The 22435-nt window shown below is 50.0% G+C and overlaps 1 protein-coding gene across 3 annotated transcripts in view; it reads left to right on the top strand.

The window, feature by feature from the left end:
* Positions 1-11930: 11930 nt before the first annotated feature.
* Positions 11931-22435, top strand: part of CCBE1 (collagen and calcium binding EGF domains 1) — a 237695-nt gene continuing 227190 nt past the window's right edge. For 2 of the 3 annotated variants that reach the window (XM_015103800.4, XM_042239137.2), the window contains exons 1-2: positions 11931-12387; positions 12829-12909. In XM_015103800.4, coding sequence (XP_014959286.3) covers positions 12257-12387; positions 12829-12909 — 212 coding nt within the window. In that variant the 5' untranslated portion in view covers positions 11931-12256. The remainder of the gene's footprint in view (positions 12388-12828; positions 12910-22435) is intronic. The other variant, XM_042239138.2, reaches the window with a different exon arrangement.

Raw genomic sequence — 22435 nt, 5'->3', positions numbered from 1 at the left:
GACCCTTCTCAGGGAAAGGGGTTTGAATTGCTTTGGTCTCAGTTTAATCTCAAGGGAAAAAAAAACAAACAAACTTCCTTGACACCCAAGTTTTCTATACCAAAGTCCTGCTCGCCCAGGAAGGAGAGCATTTTGAAGGCTTATGCTCAGTCTAACTGCTTTCCTTCAGTCCCTCAAACTGCTGCTCTGTTTTCTTAACCTTGATCTTAGATTTCAGGGAATTCAGGGCAGAAGAAAATAAAGCCAGCCTCAAACATCGTTACCACAGGCTGCAAACTGCCTCATGTTGTTGAGGCCACCTATCGTTGAGCTGTGGCCCCCTCCCAACTTTTCAAAAATGTCCTGATTTCCAGAGACGGGGCCTAACACCTTCTGAAGGGTAAAAAGCTTCCTAGTCGAGGACACAGCTCAGCCTGCTCCAGTTCATTCATTGTGTGGAGAACAGTTTGGCCTGATGAGAAAGAAACCAGTTTTGCAGAAAGGGGTTATCAAGCGAAGGCAGTTGAAACCACTTGCCTCCTGACCCTTCCCTTTGAGACAGGGTTGAATGTGGATGGTGTTTTCGCAATAAATGAGAAATAAATAAATACAGAGGCACGGTGTTGTCACCCCACGCTATGGGAGCTCCTGAAAGAGTCACAGGTGTTTGTGCATTGGGGTCAAACGTCCGAGTCTCCGGTTAATGGTGGTCTTCTCCAGAGCCTTGGGCTCTGGTGCTGGGAGTAGGGAGGGGTCGCTATGTGGCTTCCCTGCCTTTCTGTGGCAATTCCACTGAACTATTAATACATTGGGGTCCACGAGGCTGGACCCCAGCTGCTTCATGGATTGCTCGTCTGTAAAGGAGGGATCTTAGGTTTGAGGATCGCTGGCAACAAGCTGGAAACAGCGGCCTCTGGCTCTGCAGTCCTGGCTTTGCTGCGTTCTCTCTGAGAGGCTTGCTCATCAGTCCTTGTCTCTTCCGGCTGTGTTGAGTCTTCGCTGGGTCATGTAGCCTTCTCGAGTTGTGGGGCACCAGCTTCTTTGCCCCCTGGCATGTGGGATCTTAGTTCCCTGACCAGGGGTCGAACCCCCGCCCCCTCCACTGGAAGGCAGATTCTTCACCAGTGGACCACCAGGGAAGTCCCACCAGGCCACCATTCCTTTATCCAGTGTTGGCTCCAGCAAGTGTTTAATCAACACACTCTATGCTGGAGTCTTCGAAGAAAGTGAAACACTAGCAATCGTGCTCCCAGGACCTGCAGAAGAAAAGGAGCTCTGCCGACACTGATTCCGGCGCAGTGAGGCCGGTGTGGGGCTTCTGATGTCTAGGGCTACAGGATAATACCTTTCTGTGGTTTTAAGCCACTAAGCTGGGATCACTTCTCATCACACCCACAGGAAACTCCTACGAACTGCTCTCTCTCTCTGCCCTGGTTGCCCCTCGGCTCCGAGTGCAGCGCCCACCTGAGCTGTGGTCGGCCGTCTCGCTCCCCTCCTGGGCGGAGCTGGAGCTCCCTGGGAACAGTGGTTGTCTTGTTTTGGTAGCTAACACACCCGGTGTTGTAATTGTATGTATTGCCTTGGTGGGTTAGTCGCTAAGTCGTGTCCTTTGTGACCCCCTGGACTGTAGCCCACCAGGCTCCTCTGTCCATGGGATTTGCCAGGTAAGAACACTGGAGTGGGTTGCCATTTCCTTCTCTAGGGGATCTTCCTGACCCAGGGATTGAACCTGGGTCTCCTGCATTGCAGGCAGATTCTTTACTGTCTGAGCCACCAGGGAAGCCCCTGTTAAACGCAAATACAGAAAGGAAAAAAAATAATTTTTTTTCATGCAAGAAGGTATTGTACCTACTCTTCTTATAGCAGGAGAAGAGCAGGTACAATCAGGCCACGCCACGCCAATGTAAGCACCACATAAACCCAAATCACTTTGGGAAAGAAAGGCCCAGAACAGCATCTGCAGCCACAGCAGGTGAGCTGAGGAAGGCGGGCAGGAGGGGGAGAGTCAGAGAGGCCGTCTGATACATTCCAGAGACTCAAAACCAGAACCTGCAGGGCTGCAGGGTTTGGGAAAACTGGGAAGATAAACAGATTTCTAAGAAAAATGCTTTTACAGTTCTTCTCGTCACTGCAGGACAGCTCAGAGATAAGGCAACTGCCACGCTAAGATAGGAACACAAGGCGGAGACAGGGCATCTAAGCGGCGAGGCCTGACCACATTTAAGGCGTGAAGGAGACGCAGCCACGGGGACGGCTCAGCCGCAGGGAAGAAGCGATGAGCGGGTGGGAGCTGGACTTGGGGCGGGCTGGGGGCAGGAGAGGGGGCAGCACCTGGGCTTAGAGACAGGAGATAAAGTGCATGAGGGTGGGAGGTGGGTGCAGGTCTGTGTAGAGCAGGATTTCCCAGCCTTGACAGCGCTGACATCTTGAGCCAGACAATTCTTTGCTGTGTGGCGGGAGGATGGGGCTGCCCTGTGCATTGTAGGAGCTGGAACAGCATCCTGGTGTCTGCCCACCGGATGCCAGAGCACCTGGGCCCCCAGCTGAGACGCCTAAAGTGTCCCCTAAAACGTCAGATTTTTGCTCGCTGACAAAACTGACCCCCACCCCCACCCCAGTTGAGAAACAATGACTTTGTGGAAGAAATAGGACTGCGGAGGGAAGATATTTAAAACGTGTATACTTGGGGGAGGACGCACTTGAAGCAGAGAGATTTCCCTTGTGGTTCAGTGGTTCATCGGAGAAGGCAATGGCAACCCACTCCAGTACTCTTGCCTGGAAAATCCCGTGGACAGAGGAGCCTGGTAGGCTGTAGTCCATGGGGTCACTAAGAGTCGGATACGACTTCACTTTCACTTTCACTTTTTACTTTCATGCATTGGAGAAGGAAATGGCAACCCACTCCAGTGTTCTTGCCTGGAGAATCCCAAGGATGGGGGAGCCTGGTGGGCTGCCGTCTATGGGGTCACACAGAGTCGGACACGACTGAAGCGACTTAGCAGCAGCAGCAGCACTGGTTCATCGGATGGTACATTTGTCTTCCAATGTAGGGCGTGTGGGTTTGATCTCTGGTTGGGAACTAAGATTCCACACGCCTCGTGGCCAAAAACCCAAAATGTAGACTAGAAGCAATATTGTAATGAACTCAATAAAAAGACTTTAGAATGGTCCACATAAAAAAAAAAAATCTTAAAAAAAAAAAAAACCCCACAGATGAGCAGAGGAGCAGAAGGAGAATAACAGAGAGAATCAAGCGGGGGACAGAAAGAGAAGGTTGGTGGGTGAGAGGATGGAGTCTGACCAAGAGAGGAATTTCAGTAACATGATTGATGGAAGAGAAGACTGAAGTAGAAGGCAGAAAGCAGAGACAGAGAGAAAAGGACCCCCAGGAGACCAGGGATGACCTGCCGAGGAGGAAGAACGCAGCTGGGGAGGCAATCGGCTTCAAGCGAGTCTCGAGGGGCTTTACCGGTGGGTTACCGGCGTGCGGGGTCAGGCCCATGAGTCTCGTGTCAGGACAAGAGGACTCGAGAGCCAGATACACGGCTGGCTGCAGACACATAACCTTCAGGCTCATTATAATTATCCTGCAGATAAACGCTGGAGCTGAAAGACGCTCTGAAAGCTCTCAACTCCCTTCCTGATGAATTATCAGGGTGGTCATCAGCGAGCACACCAAAGAAACGACACTAAACATCCACTCAGGCCCGAACATCACCCATCAGGCAAAAAGAAGACAAACAATTGCCCTGCTATACCCCAGACCCAGTGGGATGTATGCGAGTTCCATGAACTGAAACCAAAGCAGCTCATTTTATCTGACATTCCTTCAGGATTCCACGTTGTTGGTAAAGATTAGGGTGGAAGAATGCAAGCCTGTGCTAATCTGAGATGTCTACAAGCCAACAACCTCTGAGGACTGTGTGTGTGTCGGGGGGTGGGGGGGGGGGGGGGGGAGGGTAAGGGGTGGGAGAGGGAGAGAGGCTGAAAGATCCAAAATTCTTCCACCTTTCATGAGCAAACCTTGGTTGCCACTGTTTACCTTTCACTATTCTTTCTGAATCTCGAAGAGTCAGTTTCCAGGTGGAAGGTGTTCCCATGGGACTATGCCGGACTCAGAGGTCTGCAAGACATCTTGGCTAGGTATTTCTCTGTGGTGACTACAAAAATAAGCTTCACCCAGCCCCTGCATGTTTTCCTGATAGCCGAGTGTCCTGAGAGTTCTAGGTTTGATAAAGATCTGTCTCGCGTCCAGGGCTAGAATGGGAAGGACGGTTTGCAAACGAGCCAGAGCTCTGAGGGTTTTGAAACCAGATCTCAGTCGTCTCAGGTCAGCATTCCCATCCCCACGGGAATCAGTGGACTGTCGGCTCCCCAGGGATGGGTAGGTCCAGTGGATAAAGCCCCGAGTTGCCACAAGGAGAGAGGTCAGCCAGCACTCTCCAGCGAGGACGCCCGGGGTCAGCTGGCCAGCACAGTGCTGTGGAGGAAGGATCGTGCCGGAACACAAGCCACGGTAGTCTCAGGGTCACCGATTATCACAGAGGACTCTGGGGCTTCTGTGGCTTTAATGACATCCCGGAGCAAACATCCCAGATGTAGTCTGCCTCTTGGGAGAAAACTGCCCAGATCCTTGCTTTTCCAAAGGGCAGTTTGGTGTAGTGTAAAGAGCATGGAGCCTCAGGCTAAAAAGTGCCCCAATTCAAACCCAGCTCATTGCTCATAACTTGGTCCTTTAGGCCAGCGAATGAAAATCTCTCTCTCAGGGACTTCCCTGGGGATTCAGTGGCTAAGATGCCATGCCCCCAGTGCAGGGGGCCTGGGTTCAATCCCTGGTCGGGGAACTGGATCCCACATGCTGCAGCTAAAGATCCCACATGCCACAACCAAGACCCAGCACAGCCAGATAAATAAATAAATATTAACAAAAAAAGTATCTCAGTTTCTCACTCGTAAAAAACAGATGATAACAGAATCAGTGATGGAGCATCACAATTAGGATTAGATGAGATATTACTTGCAGACTTTTTTATTTCTTTTTTTCTGGCCATGCTGTGCCCCATGCAGGGTCTTAGTTTCCCACCAGGGGTCAAACCTGTGCCCCCTGCAACAGAAGCCTGGAGTCCTAACCACTGGATGATGCTTGTAAAGTGCTTTTAAAAATATCTGCAGGTACCAAGTGCTCAGTAAGTATTTGTTGTTACTCTTTGTGCCAAATTATTGGAAAATGATCATTGTCCATAATGTGTCTTCCTTGGTATTATATCATGAAGAGGCCTCCATCTTGGTTAACAGATGTATCCCATGTTCTATTAGAATCTAACAACCTCTAACTAGTTGAGTTCAGTTCAGCCACTCAGTCGTGTCCGACTCTTTGCGACCCCATGAATTGTAGCACACCAGGCCTCCCTGTCCATTACCAACTCCCAGAGTTCACTCAGACTCATGTCCATCGAGTCAGTGAAGCCATCCAGCGATCTCATCCTCTGTCATCCCCTTCTCCTCCTCTAACTAGAATGCTAAGATTTTAGGCACCATATGGACCGCCTCATTTTCTTTAAACAAAACTGCCCACCCAGAAGACTGCCGTCTCCTTAGGCAGGGGCCCTTTACTCTGCTGCAAAGGCTCAGTTTAGAAAAACTCAGCAGAAATCAAAGCGGTCGCACCAATGCACAGAGCTGAGAGGCTCTTCACATCACTCTAGAACCGACCACAGCTGGGCTTTAACTAGCCAGTTCCTGGCATACATTTACACCATGATTTGCTTTAAAATATATAAACATCAGACAGGCGCCGTATTCAGAAACACAAGTATTTTCTAAGGGGAAGTATGTACATTCTAATTTCTAGCAACTGTTAATGGGCTTACTTACCCAGGGCCTTACTCACCTCCCAAGGTTTACTTAAAGCCCAACGGTAGTGACAGCAGTATGGATCCTACTGCTTAGTTTAGTCTGCGCTATGAAAGGATGTCTCTCCTGTTAGCCATCCATCCATTTCCCAAAGTGTCTTTTATGGAAAGTAAGTTAAATGTGACCGGGCGGATGACCCATCATAGCTGCACTCAAATTTTCAAAGATAATTAAAGTAATGTTTGCTTTCTTATCTCCGGTGCAGCAGGCATGTTATAGATCTCATTTACTCTTTTCAGTGATCCTATGACATGGAGACTGTTTCTAATTATTTATGGATAAACTGAATCCCAGAAAACTGTTCGGGATCATGAAGGTGCTGGTTTCAGAGCTGGATTTCAGATCTAGGTAAATCTGATTTTTAAGTCCAATTCCTTTCTCCTTCCAGTGTTATTTCTCTAAGGGTATTTTTTTTTGGTGGGGGCGGGGGGGGGGGGGGGGGGAGGGTGTTGCAAGGCATGAAGGATCTTAGTTCCCTGACCAGGAATCGAACCTGAGCCCCGGAAGTGGAAGCAGAGTCTTAACCACTGGTGTGCGTGTCATTCGTGTCTAACGCTTTGTGATCCCCTGACTGTGGCCTGCCAGCCTCCTCTGTCCATGAGATTTCCCAGGCAAGAATGCTGGAGTGGGTTGGCATTTCCTTATCCAGGGGGTCTTCCCAACCCAGGGGTTGAACCTGAGGCCCTTGCATCTCCTGGGTTGATAGGCAGATTCTTAACCGCTGAACCATCTGGGAAGCCTTAACCACTGGACTGTCAGGGAATTTCCTCTAAGTCCATTTTTTAAAAGGAGGGAGGTAAAGTCAACCTCATACCTGGAGGAAAAAAAATATCTTTAATTATAGTAACTACCATGTTTTGCTAGCGTGGGTAATGCAGTTATATTTATTCCAACATAAAAGATAACCTTGGCTCAAATCAGAAAACTTCTATTAAAGCCAACATGGTTATTACCTGTCAAATTGAATTGATATCATATTACTGAGCTATCTTCCAGTTCTTAATAAATACTAAATAAGTACCCTTACTCCTATAGTGGTACGGGATATAAGGAGAATATAAAGAGAGTTACCACTATGAAAATAAAGCAGAGAAGTCTGTAGGGATGGTTGATACTCCAAGGAGTCCGTTCACAAATCCCAGGTCTATTCTAATGCCATGTTCTCCAGCAGAGACCTCGTAGTGAGGGGCTCTGGCTGCTCCTCTAACGCTGGACCCTTCCTCCTTCTTCATGCCTGTGGGACCCCGAGAGATGGGGCCCTCCTAGCCGCACGTCCCGCCTTCCCCATTTTTCCCACAAGGAGCTGCAGAAATGCACGGAACTGGAACATTCTTCTCCTCCGGGAAACCCCAGGTGTGATCCTGCAGCTGTGACGGCCGAGGAGACGGCCGATTGCTATGTTCTAGGCAGACTTCTTTGGAAGAAACCCCAGACAGAGACTCAGAGGGAGAGTGAGTGTGTGAGTAAGTATTAGAGCTTTCATGAACGTGATATCCAAATCACATAAACAGTTTTTCTGGATCTTTTTGAGACATTTGACCAAGTAACAAGGAGTTTCTCTCCCTTTAAAAAGATTTTGCCTGTTTTCCTTTTAGCCATCTATAGGCATATAAGGCTACCCAATCTTTTAAAGGAGAAGGCAATGGCACCCCACTCCAGTACTCTTGCCTTGAAAATCCCATGGATGGAGGAGCCTGGAAGGCTGCAGTCCATGGGGTTGCTGAGGGTCGATCATGACTGAGCGACTTCACTTTCACTTTTCACTTTCATGCATTGGAGAAGGAAATGGCAACCCACTCCAGTGTTCTTGCCTGAAGAATCCCAGGGACGGGGGAGCCTGGTGGGCTGCCATCTATGGGGTCGCACAGAGTCGGACACGACTGAAGTGACTTAGCAGCAGCAATCTTTTAACATTATCTTTATTTCAGAGTTTGGTAAAAATTGTGTGATTCTCTCACGGACGTAGGAATCAGATGTTTCTTCCTGTCTTGGGAGGAAATTCCAGAGACCCACGGCTTTAATAATACTTTCAGAATTTGGACAAGTTAAAACGATGGCAGACTAGGTGCAAAGATGGTGTACACACCCCAAAACCAGGGCTTGAAAGCCCTTTGACTGTGTAAACATGTTTGAGGCTTCTTGCCTCGAGCATGTCCTCACAATGGCTCGGAGACTGGGGCGCTTTAATACTCTTCAGGGGGTAACCCGAATTCCCTAGGCAGACCTGGCCGTATGTCAGTCAAGATGGAAACGGAAGGAGGGGTCCGGGCAACCTGTCTGTTCTGGGGGTACAGTTCTGCATGTGCCACTCCCAGTTCTGATTGCACCCTACCCAGTGCTTGCTGGGTCTTGCTTCTTTGAAAATTCCTTTAGGTGACTATTGCTATGTTCCAGGGAGACCACCAGGAAAAGTCTGTGAATCTTTGTTTAGGCCATTTTTAGGTTTTTCCATGATGGCTACCTTGAATCTTGTAACTGATCAGGTAATTATCCTGAATTGAAATTTGAGACTCTAGAGAACTGATTTGTCAATTGCTCTATTTTTTTTTTTTTTTTTTTTTTTTTAGTATTTGTTTACTTATGGCTACATCAGGTCTTAGTTTTGGCCCATGGGCTTCTTTTGGTTGTGGTCCCTGTAGACTGCGGCATGCTCTCTCTAGTTGAGGCTTGCAGGCTCTCAGATCCCCAATCATAAATGGAAATTATGTCTCTGGCGTCGCAAGGAGGATTATTAACCACTGGATCATCACCGAAGTCCTGCTTTAAACACAGCGTAGGAATTACACAATCCTGCAAACTAACGTCCCTTCAGCTTCATTTTATTTCGCTCCCCGGATCTTCCCCTTTGCCCCAGTTGCTTTATCTGATCTGCTCCACACCATCTGTTGTTGCTTAGTCAGTAAGTTATGTCCGACTCTTTTGCAACTCCATGGACTGGAGTCCGCCAAGCTCCTCTGTCCATGGGGTTTCCCAGGCAAGCAGACTGGAGTGGGTTACCACGCCCATTTGACAGCTAGATTAAACACAGAAGATCTTAAAAGTTCTCATCACAAGAAAAAAAAAAATGGTACCTTGGTGTGGTGATGGATGTTAACCAGACTTTTTGCAGTTATCATCTTGCTATAGATAACATATTGAATCGTGCTGTATACCTGAAACTAATGTATTATATGTCCACTTGCCTCAGCTGAAAAAATAAAAGTTAAAAATGTTTAAAAATGAGTGGAAGAAGCGATGGTTCTTATTTCAAAGGATACTCTCTGCCCAGTGGCCTAGTTTTTTCCTTTCTTGCTTCACGTTGCTTGTGTATGCTGGCCCCTGATTTCTCCAGCCAGTCAGCCTCTCCCCCAGACAACGCTCAGAAGCCCTTAACAATAGCTGGTCCACCCGGGAGTGGAACTTCCCTTGGCATAGCCCCACATCCCTAGGACACGGTAACTTGTATAACTATCCACTCTCTGCTGTGTTTCAGGGAAGCTGACAGGTCTATATGGAAACCATCACGGACAGCGGTATGCTGAAAAGTTAACAATTGTACAGAGCCTCCCTCCAGGAGCACAGAGGTCCGCATCATTAATCTTTATAACACTCCCATGACAGAGGCAGGAGGTGCGTCCTCTCAGCCCGTGTTTCAGAAGTGAGGGAATGGGGCACATCAGTGGGGGAGATGAGTTAGGGTATCAGGAGAGAAAAGCCCAAGCCCCCGGAGGTCCCTGCCACACTCAGCTGCAGTCTGACGTCTCCCATGCAGGCTGCAGCCTTAGCTAACGCAGGTTTTGTCTTTAACAGGCGTGTTTAACTTTTCAGGGGACCGGCATGCGTCCATGACATCCACATCACTTTCCACTCTGCTGTGCTTTCCAGCCCAGCCCCCCAAGAAATGCCTTGTGCGGTCCGTAGCTGCCAGTGGGTTTAAATACCAGGTCTCGAGGCAAAGGTTTTCAGAAGGTCTCTGCCCCAGCTCCGCTCTTCCAGACATGCCCTCTGGCCACCCAGCCTCAGGGTTTCCTCCCCAGGCAAACCTGACCGCAGCACATCTTCAGAAACCTCATTCTCATCTGGGCTCGGTGGCGGGGCTGAAAACAAGGAGGCCTCAAAGTCAGCTCCTCGACTCCCAAATCAACAGATTTGATTTTGCTTTTATCATCTACAGCTTGAATTTCTGTCTCGGGAAAGCTCCCTGTCCCCATATATGGCTTATTAACTATTTAACGAGGTAACTAATGACCTGTAGAACCAACATCCACAATTTCAACAGTAGAAAAGCAAATGAGTAAAGAGGAGAAAAAAGACAGCCAGACGTAAAAACAGAGTAACAGCTAAGAAAATAAAAATAGACCCTCCTAAGAATGGCCTCTAAAGTGACACAAATTTTACAGCCTCTAAGGTGTGTTTCTTTTTCACGTGCTTAGAGGGGTATCTCTTTAGGAACTCAAACAGCTGTTGTGAAATAAACTCCTATTTATCTAAAAGCAGAAAGTTAAAAAGTTAAAACTGAAAATCCTGTGTAATATAATCATTTAGGCTCAAAATGATAAGTTAATGTCTACTGAGCGCTCAATATATACACCAGCCACTGGGAAAAGGTATCATACGCATCACCTTCTTCATTACTCTTAAACGCTTATAGGGAGTTTTCTCCATTTTACAGATGAGAAAACTAAGTTTCAGAAAGGTCACTTGCCAAAGTTACTGACCTTGGGAGCCAGGCATCCTGGGTTTGAATCCACTTTGTTTCTTTCTTTCTGACTTTTGATGGTCACCGTCAGGTTTTAAAAGTTCCTGAAGTGTCTCCTGACCATGTGAAAATTCACTTCTTTTGTTTGATTCAAATCAAGTCTGATTTGTACCCTGCCATGCCTGTGTAAGTTTTACAGGGAAAAAAAAAAAAAACAAACACCCCACCTCACTGAAGTCGGACTCCTAGTTTCAAGGGATATGGGATCAAATAAAGTCATAAATGTGAAAAACCTTTGGAAAATATAAAAACATTCTACAGGACAATGAGGATACCACTGCTTTGAAAGATGTCAGACACATAGGGTGATTCTCAGTGGCCCAGAATATTTTGAATCAAAACGCCTGCACCTAACCCATGAGAACCTTAGTAACCTGTGATCAAGCTGTCTTTTCTCCTCCACGGGAAAGCTGCAGAAACCATGGGTTTGTTAGAGGCTGGACATCACAACCTCGTTTCTGGGCAGCGACCACTGGGGCTCGCTCAGCGGGGCACGTTTGTCAGGAGTTACTCTTTAACAGGCAGGCACGGAAACGCCGAATGGGCAACCAAGTGTGAAGATGCAAAGGCCTACCAGTTACACGTGGGAACACCAGCTGACCTGATTAAAGGCCCCGCAGCCCGGGGGTTTCAGGAGACCTCTTAGCCCTGCGTTAACCAGCCGGCCGCAGGCCCCTGATGAACCGGCCCCTTCAGTGTCTCCCCTGATCTTCCAGGAGTTTCCAGCTTTCGCCTGTGTGCATGGTGTGGAAACAGCATTAAAGCAAGAGGGTTTTTAAAATTAATTTATTTAATTGGAGGCTAATTACTTACAGTGTCGTGGTGGTTTTGCCACACATCGACATGAACCAGCCACGGTGTACATGTGTCCCCCATCCTGAGCCCCCTCCCACCACACCCCATCCCCCTCGGTTGTCCCAGAGCACCGGCTTTGAGTGCCCTGCTTTATGCATCGAACTTGGGCTGGTAATCTGTTTCACAGTCCTCGGAAAGGGCTGACCAGAGCTCGTTACTTGTTTGACCGGAGGGCTAAGGGACTGGAAACAGACACTCTCTGGTTTCAGGCTGGGCCGCCTTCACCTCCTGCGTCCTCCCTTCTACGAAGGAGATGGGGCGCGGGGGCGGGGCGGCGGGCAGTGTAGACGCTCGATGGGCGGGAGGAAAACACGGGCCTGACCCGCGTCCTTGGAAGCCAGCCCACCGCGGGAAGGAGGCGTGTTAAGCCCTCTGCCCCCCGCCTCCTCCCCCGCCCCGGCTCTGCGACCCCGGGGTAAAATGCCAGCGGCCGCCCGCGCTCCGCACGCCGCGCGCGGCGCCCAGCGGAGGAAGGGGCCGGCGGGGAGGGCGCCGCCCAGAGCCGAGCGGAGCGCGTCCGTTTGTCCGGCGTGAGCCTCGGAAGCGACACCGCCCGGACCCCGCGGGCCCCGCGTCCCAGCCCCGCTGCCCGGCTGGCGCCGCTGCGCCCCAGCCCCGAGCCCCGCAGCCCTGCGCGGCGCGCAGGTGGCTCCGAAGCCCCCGGCCTCGGGCGCCCCCCGCCGGGGACAGGCAGGCGGCGGCGCGCGCGGAGGAGCCGGGCGCAGGGCTGGAGAGGCGGCCAGCGCCGCCAAGAAGCCGCGAGCGTCCCCGATGGTGCCGCCGCCTCCGAGCCGGGCAGGGGCGGCGAGGGGCCGGCTGGGCAGGAGCCTGGGTCCGCTGCTGCTGCTCCTGGCGCTAGGACACGCGTGGAGCTACCGCGAGGAGCCGGGCGACGGCGACAGGTTCGCGCTGCGGGTCCCTGCTGCGTGCGCTCCCGGCTCCCGGGCGCAGGCGGTACCCTCTCCCCATCCCACCCCGCCGGTGCCCCGCGCGCTCTCGGCTTCCCCCGGCGCTCACCCATCCTGGGTTAAGGAAACAGCTTCGTAGACTCCGGGGTAGGCGCCTCTCCGCGCGCACACCCCGGGCTCCCGCGTCCGGGGCTCGGGGCTCGGTGACACCGCGCGCCGCCCTCCTGCCGCCGTCAGTGTCCCGCTTCTGTACTTCTTCTTTCTCTTGGGGGCCGGTTCGCTGCGTGGGACCCTCGCCGGCCCGGACCTCGGGGTCCTCCCCGCGTCCGCGCTCGGGGACCGGCGCCGCCTCGGCGCGCGGAACGCGGATGACCGGCGCGCATTGCCGGCCACTCTCGCACGGAGCGGCCAACCAAGTTCCCCTAACTTTTTCAGAGAAATCTGCTCGGAAAACAACATCGCCACGACCAAGTATCCGTGTCTGAAGCCTTCGGGGGAGCTCACTACGTGCTTCAGGTAAGCCCCGGGGCTCGGCTGACCGGGCTGGTCCGGGAGGCGGCGCCCGCAGGAGGGGCCTGGAGACGCGCTCGGGGACCGCGGCCACCGGTGGGGTGCTCTGTCCTCTCTGGTGCAAACTTTTTCTTTCCCCTTGTGTGTGTGGTTTCTGAGCCGGAGCAACCACGGGCAACTGAGTGTCCGCACCTGGAGTTTCTGCTCTCAGAACCCGAAGGCGGTGGTTTACCGCTCCCCGAGATGCTGGCGTGGTGGTTGGAGGAAAGGTTGCCAGTTTCATGAAGAAAGGGGATGGGACAGTGGGGTAAGCGGTGCGGCATAGCGAGGCGTAGCCAAGATAAGTGGTTCCGATTGCGTTTTGTTTTGAACATAAAGTCAACAAGGAAATCCTTAGTCCCTAGCTCTCTGTTGACCTTCTGCCGGGACAGAGTGTAACTTTGTCACGGCCTCTGGGCGGGCGGTGGATAAGGTTGTTCCGTAAAAACCAAAAGCGTCAAGATGGTTGAGTCACGGAAGAGGATCCATCTTCCTGAAAATTTGGTCCGCAGATCACCTGGGTGCTTGTTAAAAGCAAATGTGACGAGAGCCAGGGCGTCTGATTGGAAAACTGCCCCAGGCAGTTCTGAGGGAAGTCAGTGTTCCCTGCGTGCAGCTCTCTGAACGTGAGGAGCGGTTCGTTGTCACCATAGGGGACCACGGGCAGTGTCCCCGTGCCTTCACCAGAAGGAGGCACGCACCCACAAAGACTTGTGAGTTGCCTGCGTTTTAAAGGTATAGTGTTCGAGGTCCAGGGATCACACACTCCCAGCAGATTCTATCTCCGCGATTCCTGTACTGTCTAGGTGCCAGAATCAACCCTGGGCAGTACAGGATAACAGGGTACTCCTCAAAAGTGAGTTTGAAAGAGAAGGAAGTTGCCCTAATGATGTGGTAGCAGATGACTCCCCATGGTCTCAGCTGCAAAAAGCTGCACACACTCTAAGGCCCAGGTGTGGATGGTTTCAGGGCTGGTGAAAAAGCACCGCCAGCTACGTCACAGACCACACTTTAGAAATCTGCTGGCAACAGAATGACAGTGATCAGTTCAGGGAGCCAACAGTCCTGTGAATCCTTGGGAAGGGATTCTCTGAGCCGTGGGCGGTCAACACTAAACAGAAATGTGAATTAGTAGGGAAGACTGGAGTGTGGTTCAGTTGGCAGGTAAAGTCTTGGAGAAGTTAACAGGTAAGCAAGGTCTACCCAGCCGGGGACCTGAGCTGGTGGTGGCGGCTTCAGGATTCTGCCTGGCTCCAGCCCTGGATTTCATCCACACTGTTTCTTAGGATGCATTTCCCCCCATCACTACAGCATAAAACCTTGATTTAACATGGAATGTGTCCCTGAGATGGTTTGCTCATTATTTGGTCCCTGAAAGTCAAGACTGCCCATAAGTCAATGACAGTTACAGAATGCATGTCCAATTTTCAGAAACCGTGAGCGCCTGATTAGCCTTCTAAGCTGATTTCATTTGTTACGCTGTTACTGTCATTTCCACAGCACCCCCCCCCCAACCCCCCAAACTTTGGAAAACAGTGCAGTGTTTTTTCCTACACTGAGACTCTTACAGGAGACATGAGCAGTGTCTTGATGTGTTTTCATTAACGGCTACTCAAACAACCTGTGAGAGCTAACAAAAAGGATATCTTCCTAGGAGAAAAGAGCTTGGAGGGATGGGAGGTGTTTTCAGCTGGAGAAAATGGTCCCTGTGAATATTGTCTCTCTGGCTTTCCTCTCGGAGTTCTAAGTGTACTTTGCTGACTTCGCACAACCTCCATCATTCAGTAACTCCCTGGAGACAGTCAGCTGGAAGCTGCTGTCCCTGGACCCCGAGGACGGAGGGACGCTGTGTACCGATTGGTTTGTGAATCCTGTCGACTTGGCCCTGGAGACCCTTGCTCCTCCTGGTGTGGTCTGGAAATTGGCGTCATCCGGGAGCTCATATTGTCTTGGGGCCCTGCCCAGCCCTCCTGATCCAGAACTTGCATGTTAATGAGATGTGCATTAAGGCTTGAAGGGCTGCCATGGAAACCAGTGTCTCAACGAGTGTCACGGTGCAGACCCATTTGGGCAGGTCCTCAGGAGCTCAGAGGCCTCCGCAGTTGAGCGGGTAGTTAGCCCTTCTACCACACTGACATAAAACCAGAGACAGAGCCAGCCTTCCGGGAAGCTGGACTCGTTAACTGTTGGGTGACCCTTAATTAAGCTGAGGGAAGTGTGTCTGGCTGCATAGAATCTCAGTTTTAACAGAAGTCTCTTGTGAAAGGATTTTTGCGCAAGAGAATGAGTCCCAGAAGTCATTCCTGAATTGTAGAAAGTGATTATTTTTTAAACACTGACTTTTGAAAACTCATTGGCATGGAGGATGAGTTTAATATTAAATAAGTAAACAAATATTGTAGATGTGAGTTATAAATCTGATCTACCATTACTCCTGAAAGTATATGGAGACTTAAGTATCATAATATGGGAAAGAGAATGATGGGGTGGGAATAATATTTGTCCTGGACCCCACCACTACCTGCATACAGCTGTTTTCCATGGTTTCACCTAAGCAGCATCTTTCCACTTTAACCTTCTATTAAATGACAGCTGGAGGACTTACTGTATGTTCCGCACAGTCCTCTGCACTTTATGTACATGTAGCTCTAATGTTCAAAGCCACTCTGTAGCATGTGGGTGTCTGTTTTACAGAGGGAACTGAAGCTCTGGGCTTTAGTCCACTTGCCCAGAGTCACAAAGTTAACACACGTCTGACTTCAAAGCCTGGGCTTTGAAGTCATCCTGGAGGTGTCTACAGATGAGCCTGAACTTCCAGATCTGAGATCTAAGTAAGGAAGACTAGAAATTTAAATAGATACAAACGCAAGCAGTTGGTAATTCCAGCATCCGCCGTGACCACAGTGGTTTTCTGAGTTACCGTTGCCCTTGATCTGTCTCAAAAAATTGGCTTTATATTATCATTATACACAGAATTGGTTCATGCACGGAGAGCTTTCCTTCCTTGTAGGATTTCTTTCATCTTAATCGCATTCTCTGTCTCTAGAGACTCTACCCCATTGTGCTTTGAGCCAAGTCCCTGAAGTTGATGAAATTCTGAATGAATGCCTTTGGCAGCTTAAAGGACACGTTCGCTCGGTGTTATAATCTGACATACGGCAGAGCATATCTTTTACCAGCAGTTAAGATTTCACGGTTTGTGTGACTTATCTAGGCTCTAAATTTATTCTACCCAAGCACATAAAGTTATGGTATTTACCCTCTTGTGGCTATTAGTTTTCTTCCTGCTCCCAAACCATGTAATTTTTAAACAAAATGTTTGGGTTTACTTTTTGTTATTTAATTGCTAAGTCATGTCTGACTCTTCGCTCCGTAGCCCTCCAGGCTCTCTGTCCACAGGATTTCCCAGGCAAGAATACCGGAGTCGGTTGCCTTTACCTTCTCCAGGGGATCTTCCTGGAACAGGGCTCAAACCTGGGTCTCCTGCATTGGCAGGTGGATCATTTTTACAGCTGAACCATTGGGTCTCATCAGCAAAACGACATGTTAAAGCCTTTTTTAAAATCAGAAAATACATTTGAGTGTGGGAAACATTAAGACATGAACTTGAGTCTGTATCCAATAAGCATGCTAGTTAACACTTTGGATACATGAGCCGATTTCGGATTTGAGCATCTAATATGTGCTTAAAATAGTCCTAGAAAACACGTAAGCAGCCTCTGGTCAAGTTTTTCAGAATTGGTTTTTCGACCAAGGACTGTAACTGTAACCAATATACAGTGTACATGACTGAGTTCAAAGTTGTGTAGTTTAGATTATCAGTGATGGGGGAAGAGATTAGAAGCAGCTAGGAGTGGCTTTATGGACTTGGTTGTTTGTAAGTGATTTTTTTTTTTTTTTTAAACAGAAGTGTTTGTGTTTAAGTTGCATTAGCTCTGATCCTCAGCTTTGTGGTTCACAGACCTCCAGTGGGGGCCTCAGCTCTCTGTCCCGCCAGTGGTGTCTCATTAGGGTCACGTTCCCGTGGGAAATATGACACTGGGATGCAGAAACTCCCACTTCAAGATAGTGCAGTAGCATCGCCAAATCCTGTTAGACTGTGGACGTTAACATGGTATTTCTGCAAATGTGTTTACTTGGAAATTGGAGAGCAAGGCGGTCGCCTAATTAGAGCAGCAATACCAGACAGAGAGCCCAGGACTCTAGCTAAGGCTCCATTGGAGGCAAGGCTGGAGAATATCCTCTCTGCCAAGCCCCTGATCCTACACAGGGCTTTGTGTCAAACATGCATAGGATAAAAACCCCGTGCCCCGGTTTGAACTCAGGCTCTACCGCTTGTTCTATAACCTTGAACGTTCCTCGGTCTCTGTTTCACTTTTCTCCTTGGAATGCATGAGGACTGTGTTAGAACAGGAATGACAGGGTTACAGGGGCGACGGAAAGAACCAGGGCACGCAGGAAGCCCTCGACGGACGCCGCCCCTCAGGCCCACTGCTTGTGTGTCCCCTCCTCCTGCGTCCTGAGTGCACGTACTGAGTGCTCTGTGGACACCTGATGAGTTTCGAACTTGACAGTCAAAATTTTTGAAAGAGCAAATTCAGACCGTAGCCAAGAACCCTGAAGGTGTTTATACAGCAGTCACACGTCAGTTGTTTTTAGATGCTTTTCCAAATGTAGGCTAGCCCAGAAATCTAGTGCCTTGGGAAAACTACAAAAAGTATTTTTGCTTCCTCCCTCCTACCTGACTACACGATGTTCTCAATTCATGTAACTATAAAAGCAGGCGGGAGGCATAGCTACCTCCGTTTTAGAGGCGCGTAGAAGTCTGCTGTCTGTCCAGGGTCATGAAGGGACTTATTGGCCGAGACCAGCAGTCAGGTCCTCAGCCCAGTTCTGGTCTCTGCCTTCTGCCTCCCATCCTATGGCCAGCATGGCTCAGGACCCGCTCCCAGGGCGGCTCTGAGTAACTGTTGGAAAGAGCATTGTCTCTTTCTGACGACCATCCGTATTCTTACCGTAAGGAGGAGGCGGTCCCAGTGTCGAAGAACACAGCGGGGGACAGGGTCCTAGTGTCAAAGAACAGAGCAGGGACAGGTGAGCGTGGCTTCGTGCCAAGCCGCCGGAACCGCAGATGTGTTGGAGGGAGCCTCTTGCTCCCGCTGGATGGTTAGCTTATGAAGCCCCTGAGTCGACTGTACTCTCATCCGCGACTGTAGCCTCAGAGGCTCATCCTCCGCCTGGACAGTCCACGTGGATTGTCTGCATGCGCACGAGTGGACGAATGTTAATGTTACCAGTAAGCAAAGAAATGTGATCTGTCTTTTAGGTCTTTCCAGAACTCTGTTGCTATCAGAGTATGTCTCCTTTTCTAGCCTTTTTTTTTTTTTTTTTTTTTTTGGCCTTCTAGAAACCGGATTGCTTGCCCCTCTGAGATGCTGCCATTGTTTGCATGAGTTCCCACCCTGACCTGCTTCACTTCAGTTGCAGACGTGTTATGGGAGCTGACTCGGGCAGGCCTAGCTCACTCCATGAGCTTGTTACTTTAACTAATAGCTGCAGAGGATGTGCGCAGTTCCACCTGGCGTGATGCCCCGTGGACGCTGGTTTGGAAGCGGTGCTGGGTCACAGCTTTAAAGGGGATCTCCCTCCCTCCTACACCGTGTTATGTAGCTTGAGCAGGTGTCCGGGGTGGGGAGGAGCCGTAGTGGAGGATGCTGGCCCAGGCAAGGTTCTGTCTCACTTTTCACTCATTCTCTACGGATCAGGACAAAACGATAGGAAACAACGGACCAGTGAACTGACCACGAGAGGCCTTGCAGTCACCGGTGTCCTTTGGGACCAGGTCTAGGTGCTACTCACTGTCCCCAGAGTTGTCAATGCCTGACTTTCTATATTCACTTCACTTCCTCTTTTCTAAGTGAAGCTGGGAGGTGGGTGCACCCGGAAAAAGCAAGTGCTCTTTCTTCTCGAGCACCCCGTCTTCTCAAGTGGTACTTTGCCTTTCAGTTGGCAGTTTAAGCGTCAGCCATACAGCTTCTGCACATTTAACTATCCTCCTGCGTGATGGGACCCACGCCACTTCAGTGCGTTAAAGGAGCTGCGGATTCAGGCCATGGCTGACTATCTGGAGAACCAAGGTCTCTGTGCAGTCTGTTTGCCTTTTTTTTTTTTTTTTTTTTGCTTATTTGTTTGTTTATTGCTTATTATTTGGAGGATAAAAAGGTAATCAGCTGTACCATCTGCAGCTTCTCTCCTGCCAAGCCAGATTCTTTTCTGTAAAGTCATTTACCAGTTTCAAAGTTTTACCAACAATTTCGTTCACTTACTCAGAGCTTACTACGTGCCAAGCACTTCAAATATGTATGTGGTATATAAACAGGAGTTGTTTTTACTCTGAAAAAAATATACGTGAATAAGGCAGGGGGAAAAAAAAAAAAAACCCGAAATCTCTGCCCTCATGGAATGCATGGATTTTAATTCCATTTATTTTTCAGTAAAGGGATTTCAAGCCGAAGATGTCCTTGGGGACGTTTATAAGACGATTATCTTTGGCACACAACCGATGTCACATTTGGGGAGCTACAAGCTTAATTTCCTGTGGCCCAGCTGTATCCTTTCACCAAGAGAAGTCCCGCCGTTCCAGGCCAGGGACCCGAGAAGCTGGGGATAGTGGTGACTAACGTGCTTTTTTCTCCCGCTAGCGGGAAACTAACACGTGTGGCAAGCCCCTTGCTTCTAAGAATTGCTGGAATGTGAAGCGTTACGAAGAGAAAGTGAATTCTCTGGCCATGTCCTGCGAGGCAGCATCAGAACTGACCACCTAGGAACAGATAGCTCGTAGGGACCCGGTTCACCTCAGCAGGGTCGCCCCACGCTTCCCAGCAGTGACTTTAAGCAGAGTGTCCCGAGAAGGCAAAGCCCTCCTGCTTCCCTGACTCTCCTAATGATACAGCCCAGGTCTGTGTCCATGAATGTTTCTAAGCCTTCTGGACAGTCTGTTTTCAGCCTGTGGAGGACAGAGCCACATTACGTCTACATATTTAATTTCAAGCAAAGGACAGGCTTCTCTGGTGGCTCATGGTAAATAATCCACCTGCAATGCAGGAGTCGCTGGTTCGATCCCTGGGTGGGGAAGATACCCTTGAGAAGGAGATGGCAACCCACCCGAGTATTCTTGCCTGGAGAATCCGATGGACGGAGGAGCCTGGCAGGCTGCAATCCATGGGGTTGAAGAGAGTCAGACACGACTTAGCCACTGAACCACCGCCACCAAGCAGAGGACATCTTTCCAGCTTCAAGGTGTGATCCGTGTGAGTCAAAAGCAGGCGCCAGAGTTTGGAAGGGCGGATATGTTGCCTCCTCGTTCGGGGTGTTAGAATGTGAACTAGGTCATCTTTCCGTGCCCTTTGTGATTTCAGAGACTTGAACCACACCCATTCTAGCCTTGTCCGTTCTCCGCCTTCGCACCGCTTGCCCACGGCCCTGGGAGTTTCCCTGGCATTCGCCCCTGCTGGAGTGAGGCCCTCATTCATAGTCTTCTTGGAATGGCAGGGGCATCGGCTAGCCCAGTGGCTGCTGCTGCTGCAGAGAACTGGCGGGAAGCCGGAGGGCCCTCTGCACTGGGATCTGGCTCTGGAAATTCGGTATAAAGCAGGGCTTGGTCTTTATGCAGCCCACAATCTAAGAATATTTTTTTAAAGAAGAAATTCTGGCTGAGCTGGATCCGTCTGCAGCGAGGGCTTTCTCTGCTGTGGTGAGCGGGGCTCCTCTCCAGGTGAGACGTGCCGGCTTCCCCCGCAGTGGCTTCTCGTTGCCGAGCACGGGCTCTGGACACGCCGGGCTAGTCAGTTGCAGTGCGGGCTTAGTAGTTGCCGGGCACTGGCTTAGTGTCTTCCCGGCAGGTGGAGTCTTCCTGGACCAGGGTTTGAACCATGTCCCCTGCATTGGCAGGCGGAGGATTCTTAACCAGTGGACCACTCGGGAAGTTGGGTATGTTTTTGAAAGGGTTAAACTAGGCGACAGACCTTACTTAGCCCCAAATCTCAGATATTCACCATCTGGCCCTTCTCCAGGAAAAGTCTGCCAGCTTCTGAAGAGCCATCTTAATGTGAAGGTGGGAGGGGTTTCTCCATTCGCATATGACCTCGTCCACGGGTCTGAGTCCTCAAGGAGGTCATGTTGGGGACGTTGAGTCAGCTTCATCTTTGGGGCCTGCACTTTTGCGTGGCCATATTTTACTGTATCTGGTCTCTGGCCCGAATGGTTTTGATTGTGACTTGGTTTCCTGATCTTGAGGAATCAATCATAGTTGTTGTTGAGCTGGAATTTCATTTCCAGTCTTCCCTTAAATGATTCTCCGAGTGAATGTGACTTGTCAGAAGCTGGTTTTACTGCAAGTAGTTAAGCTAATTTACTGCCGCTTGTCTACGTGTTCCCAAGTCTGGCCTTCCTCTGCCAGCTGAGTAACCCCAGGGTTGCCTTGGCGATGGCCCCCCGCTCCTAATTCCATACTTTGCTAATTCCCAGCTTGCACATTCATCATCACACGCTTTGACTCAGAGCCAACTCTCCATAAACTTGTGAGCTTTGAATTTCTACAGTGGAAAATTGCACATTCAAAAAGCAAATGCTAGTGTATACATTCGGGTGAGGGACATGTATCTAGAGGAGCCTGGAGGAATAGTGCTCTTCACTGATGAGCGCCCTCAGTCACAGTTGCAATATCGCACTTTTCCTTTTAGGGCTGAAGAGGATCATAGCAGGGCTCAGTTACGCTGTGCACAGCATCGCTAGTTGAACTGTTGAACTTAAATTCTGAACTGCCTTTTAACAGTGCCACGTCTTTGATTCCATAAAGATCACAGAGACGCCTAGAGAGGGATGCCTTTGGACACTGAGTGTGGGGGAAGAAGGAAAGAACTACTGAACGGGAATATTCTAAGGAGAGGGGAGCAGGCCTCATGGTGTTTTGGAGAAAGGGAAGGAAGGAAATGTTGGCACGCGCCGCCTGACATGTTAGGAAAGTAAGAAGTGCTGTGGGCGGAGGAAAGAGAGATCCAGGCACAAACCCTTGAGAAGGGGAGCATCCTGTGGAGATGAAGCCAGGATAGAAAAAGGTGTTTCTCAGACGCAGCACACAGTGGTGCCGAGGGCTCAGGGCACTTTCCAGTGTGATAAGAACGGTCTGTGTCCTGATTGTGCTGGTGGTCACACAGCCGCCTACATTGTCAGAACTCCTCAAATCTGCACTTAAAATAGATGAGTCTAATCTGATATAATTACTCCTCAATAAGGGCTTCCCAGCTGGCTCAGTGGTGATGAATCCACCTGCAATGCCGGAGACCTGGGTTCCATCCCTGGGTCAGGAAGATGCCCTGGAGGAGGGCACGGCAGCCCACTCCAGCGTTCTTGCCTGGAGGATCCCATGGACAGAGGAGCCTGGCGGACCACCAGTTCATGGCATCGCAAAAAGAGTCAGACACGACTTGGCAAC

The sequence above is a fragment of the Ovis aries genome, chromosome 23 (genome assembly GCF_016772045.2).
Source record: "Ovis aries strain OAR_USU_Benz2616 breed Rambouillet chromosome 23, ARS-UI_Ramb_v3.0, whole genome shotgun sequence".
NCBI lineage: Eukaryota > Metazoa > Chordata > Mammalia > Artiodactyla > Bovidae > Ovis > Ovis aries.
The sequence above is the reverse complement of the archived record's forward strand: the minus strand, read 5'-3'. Positions and strand labels throughout refer to the sequence as shown.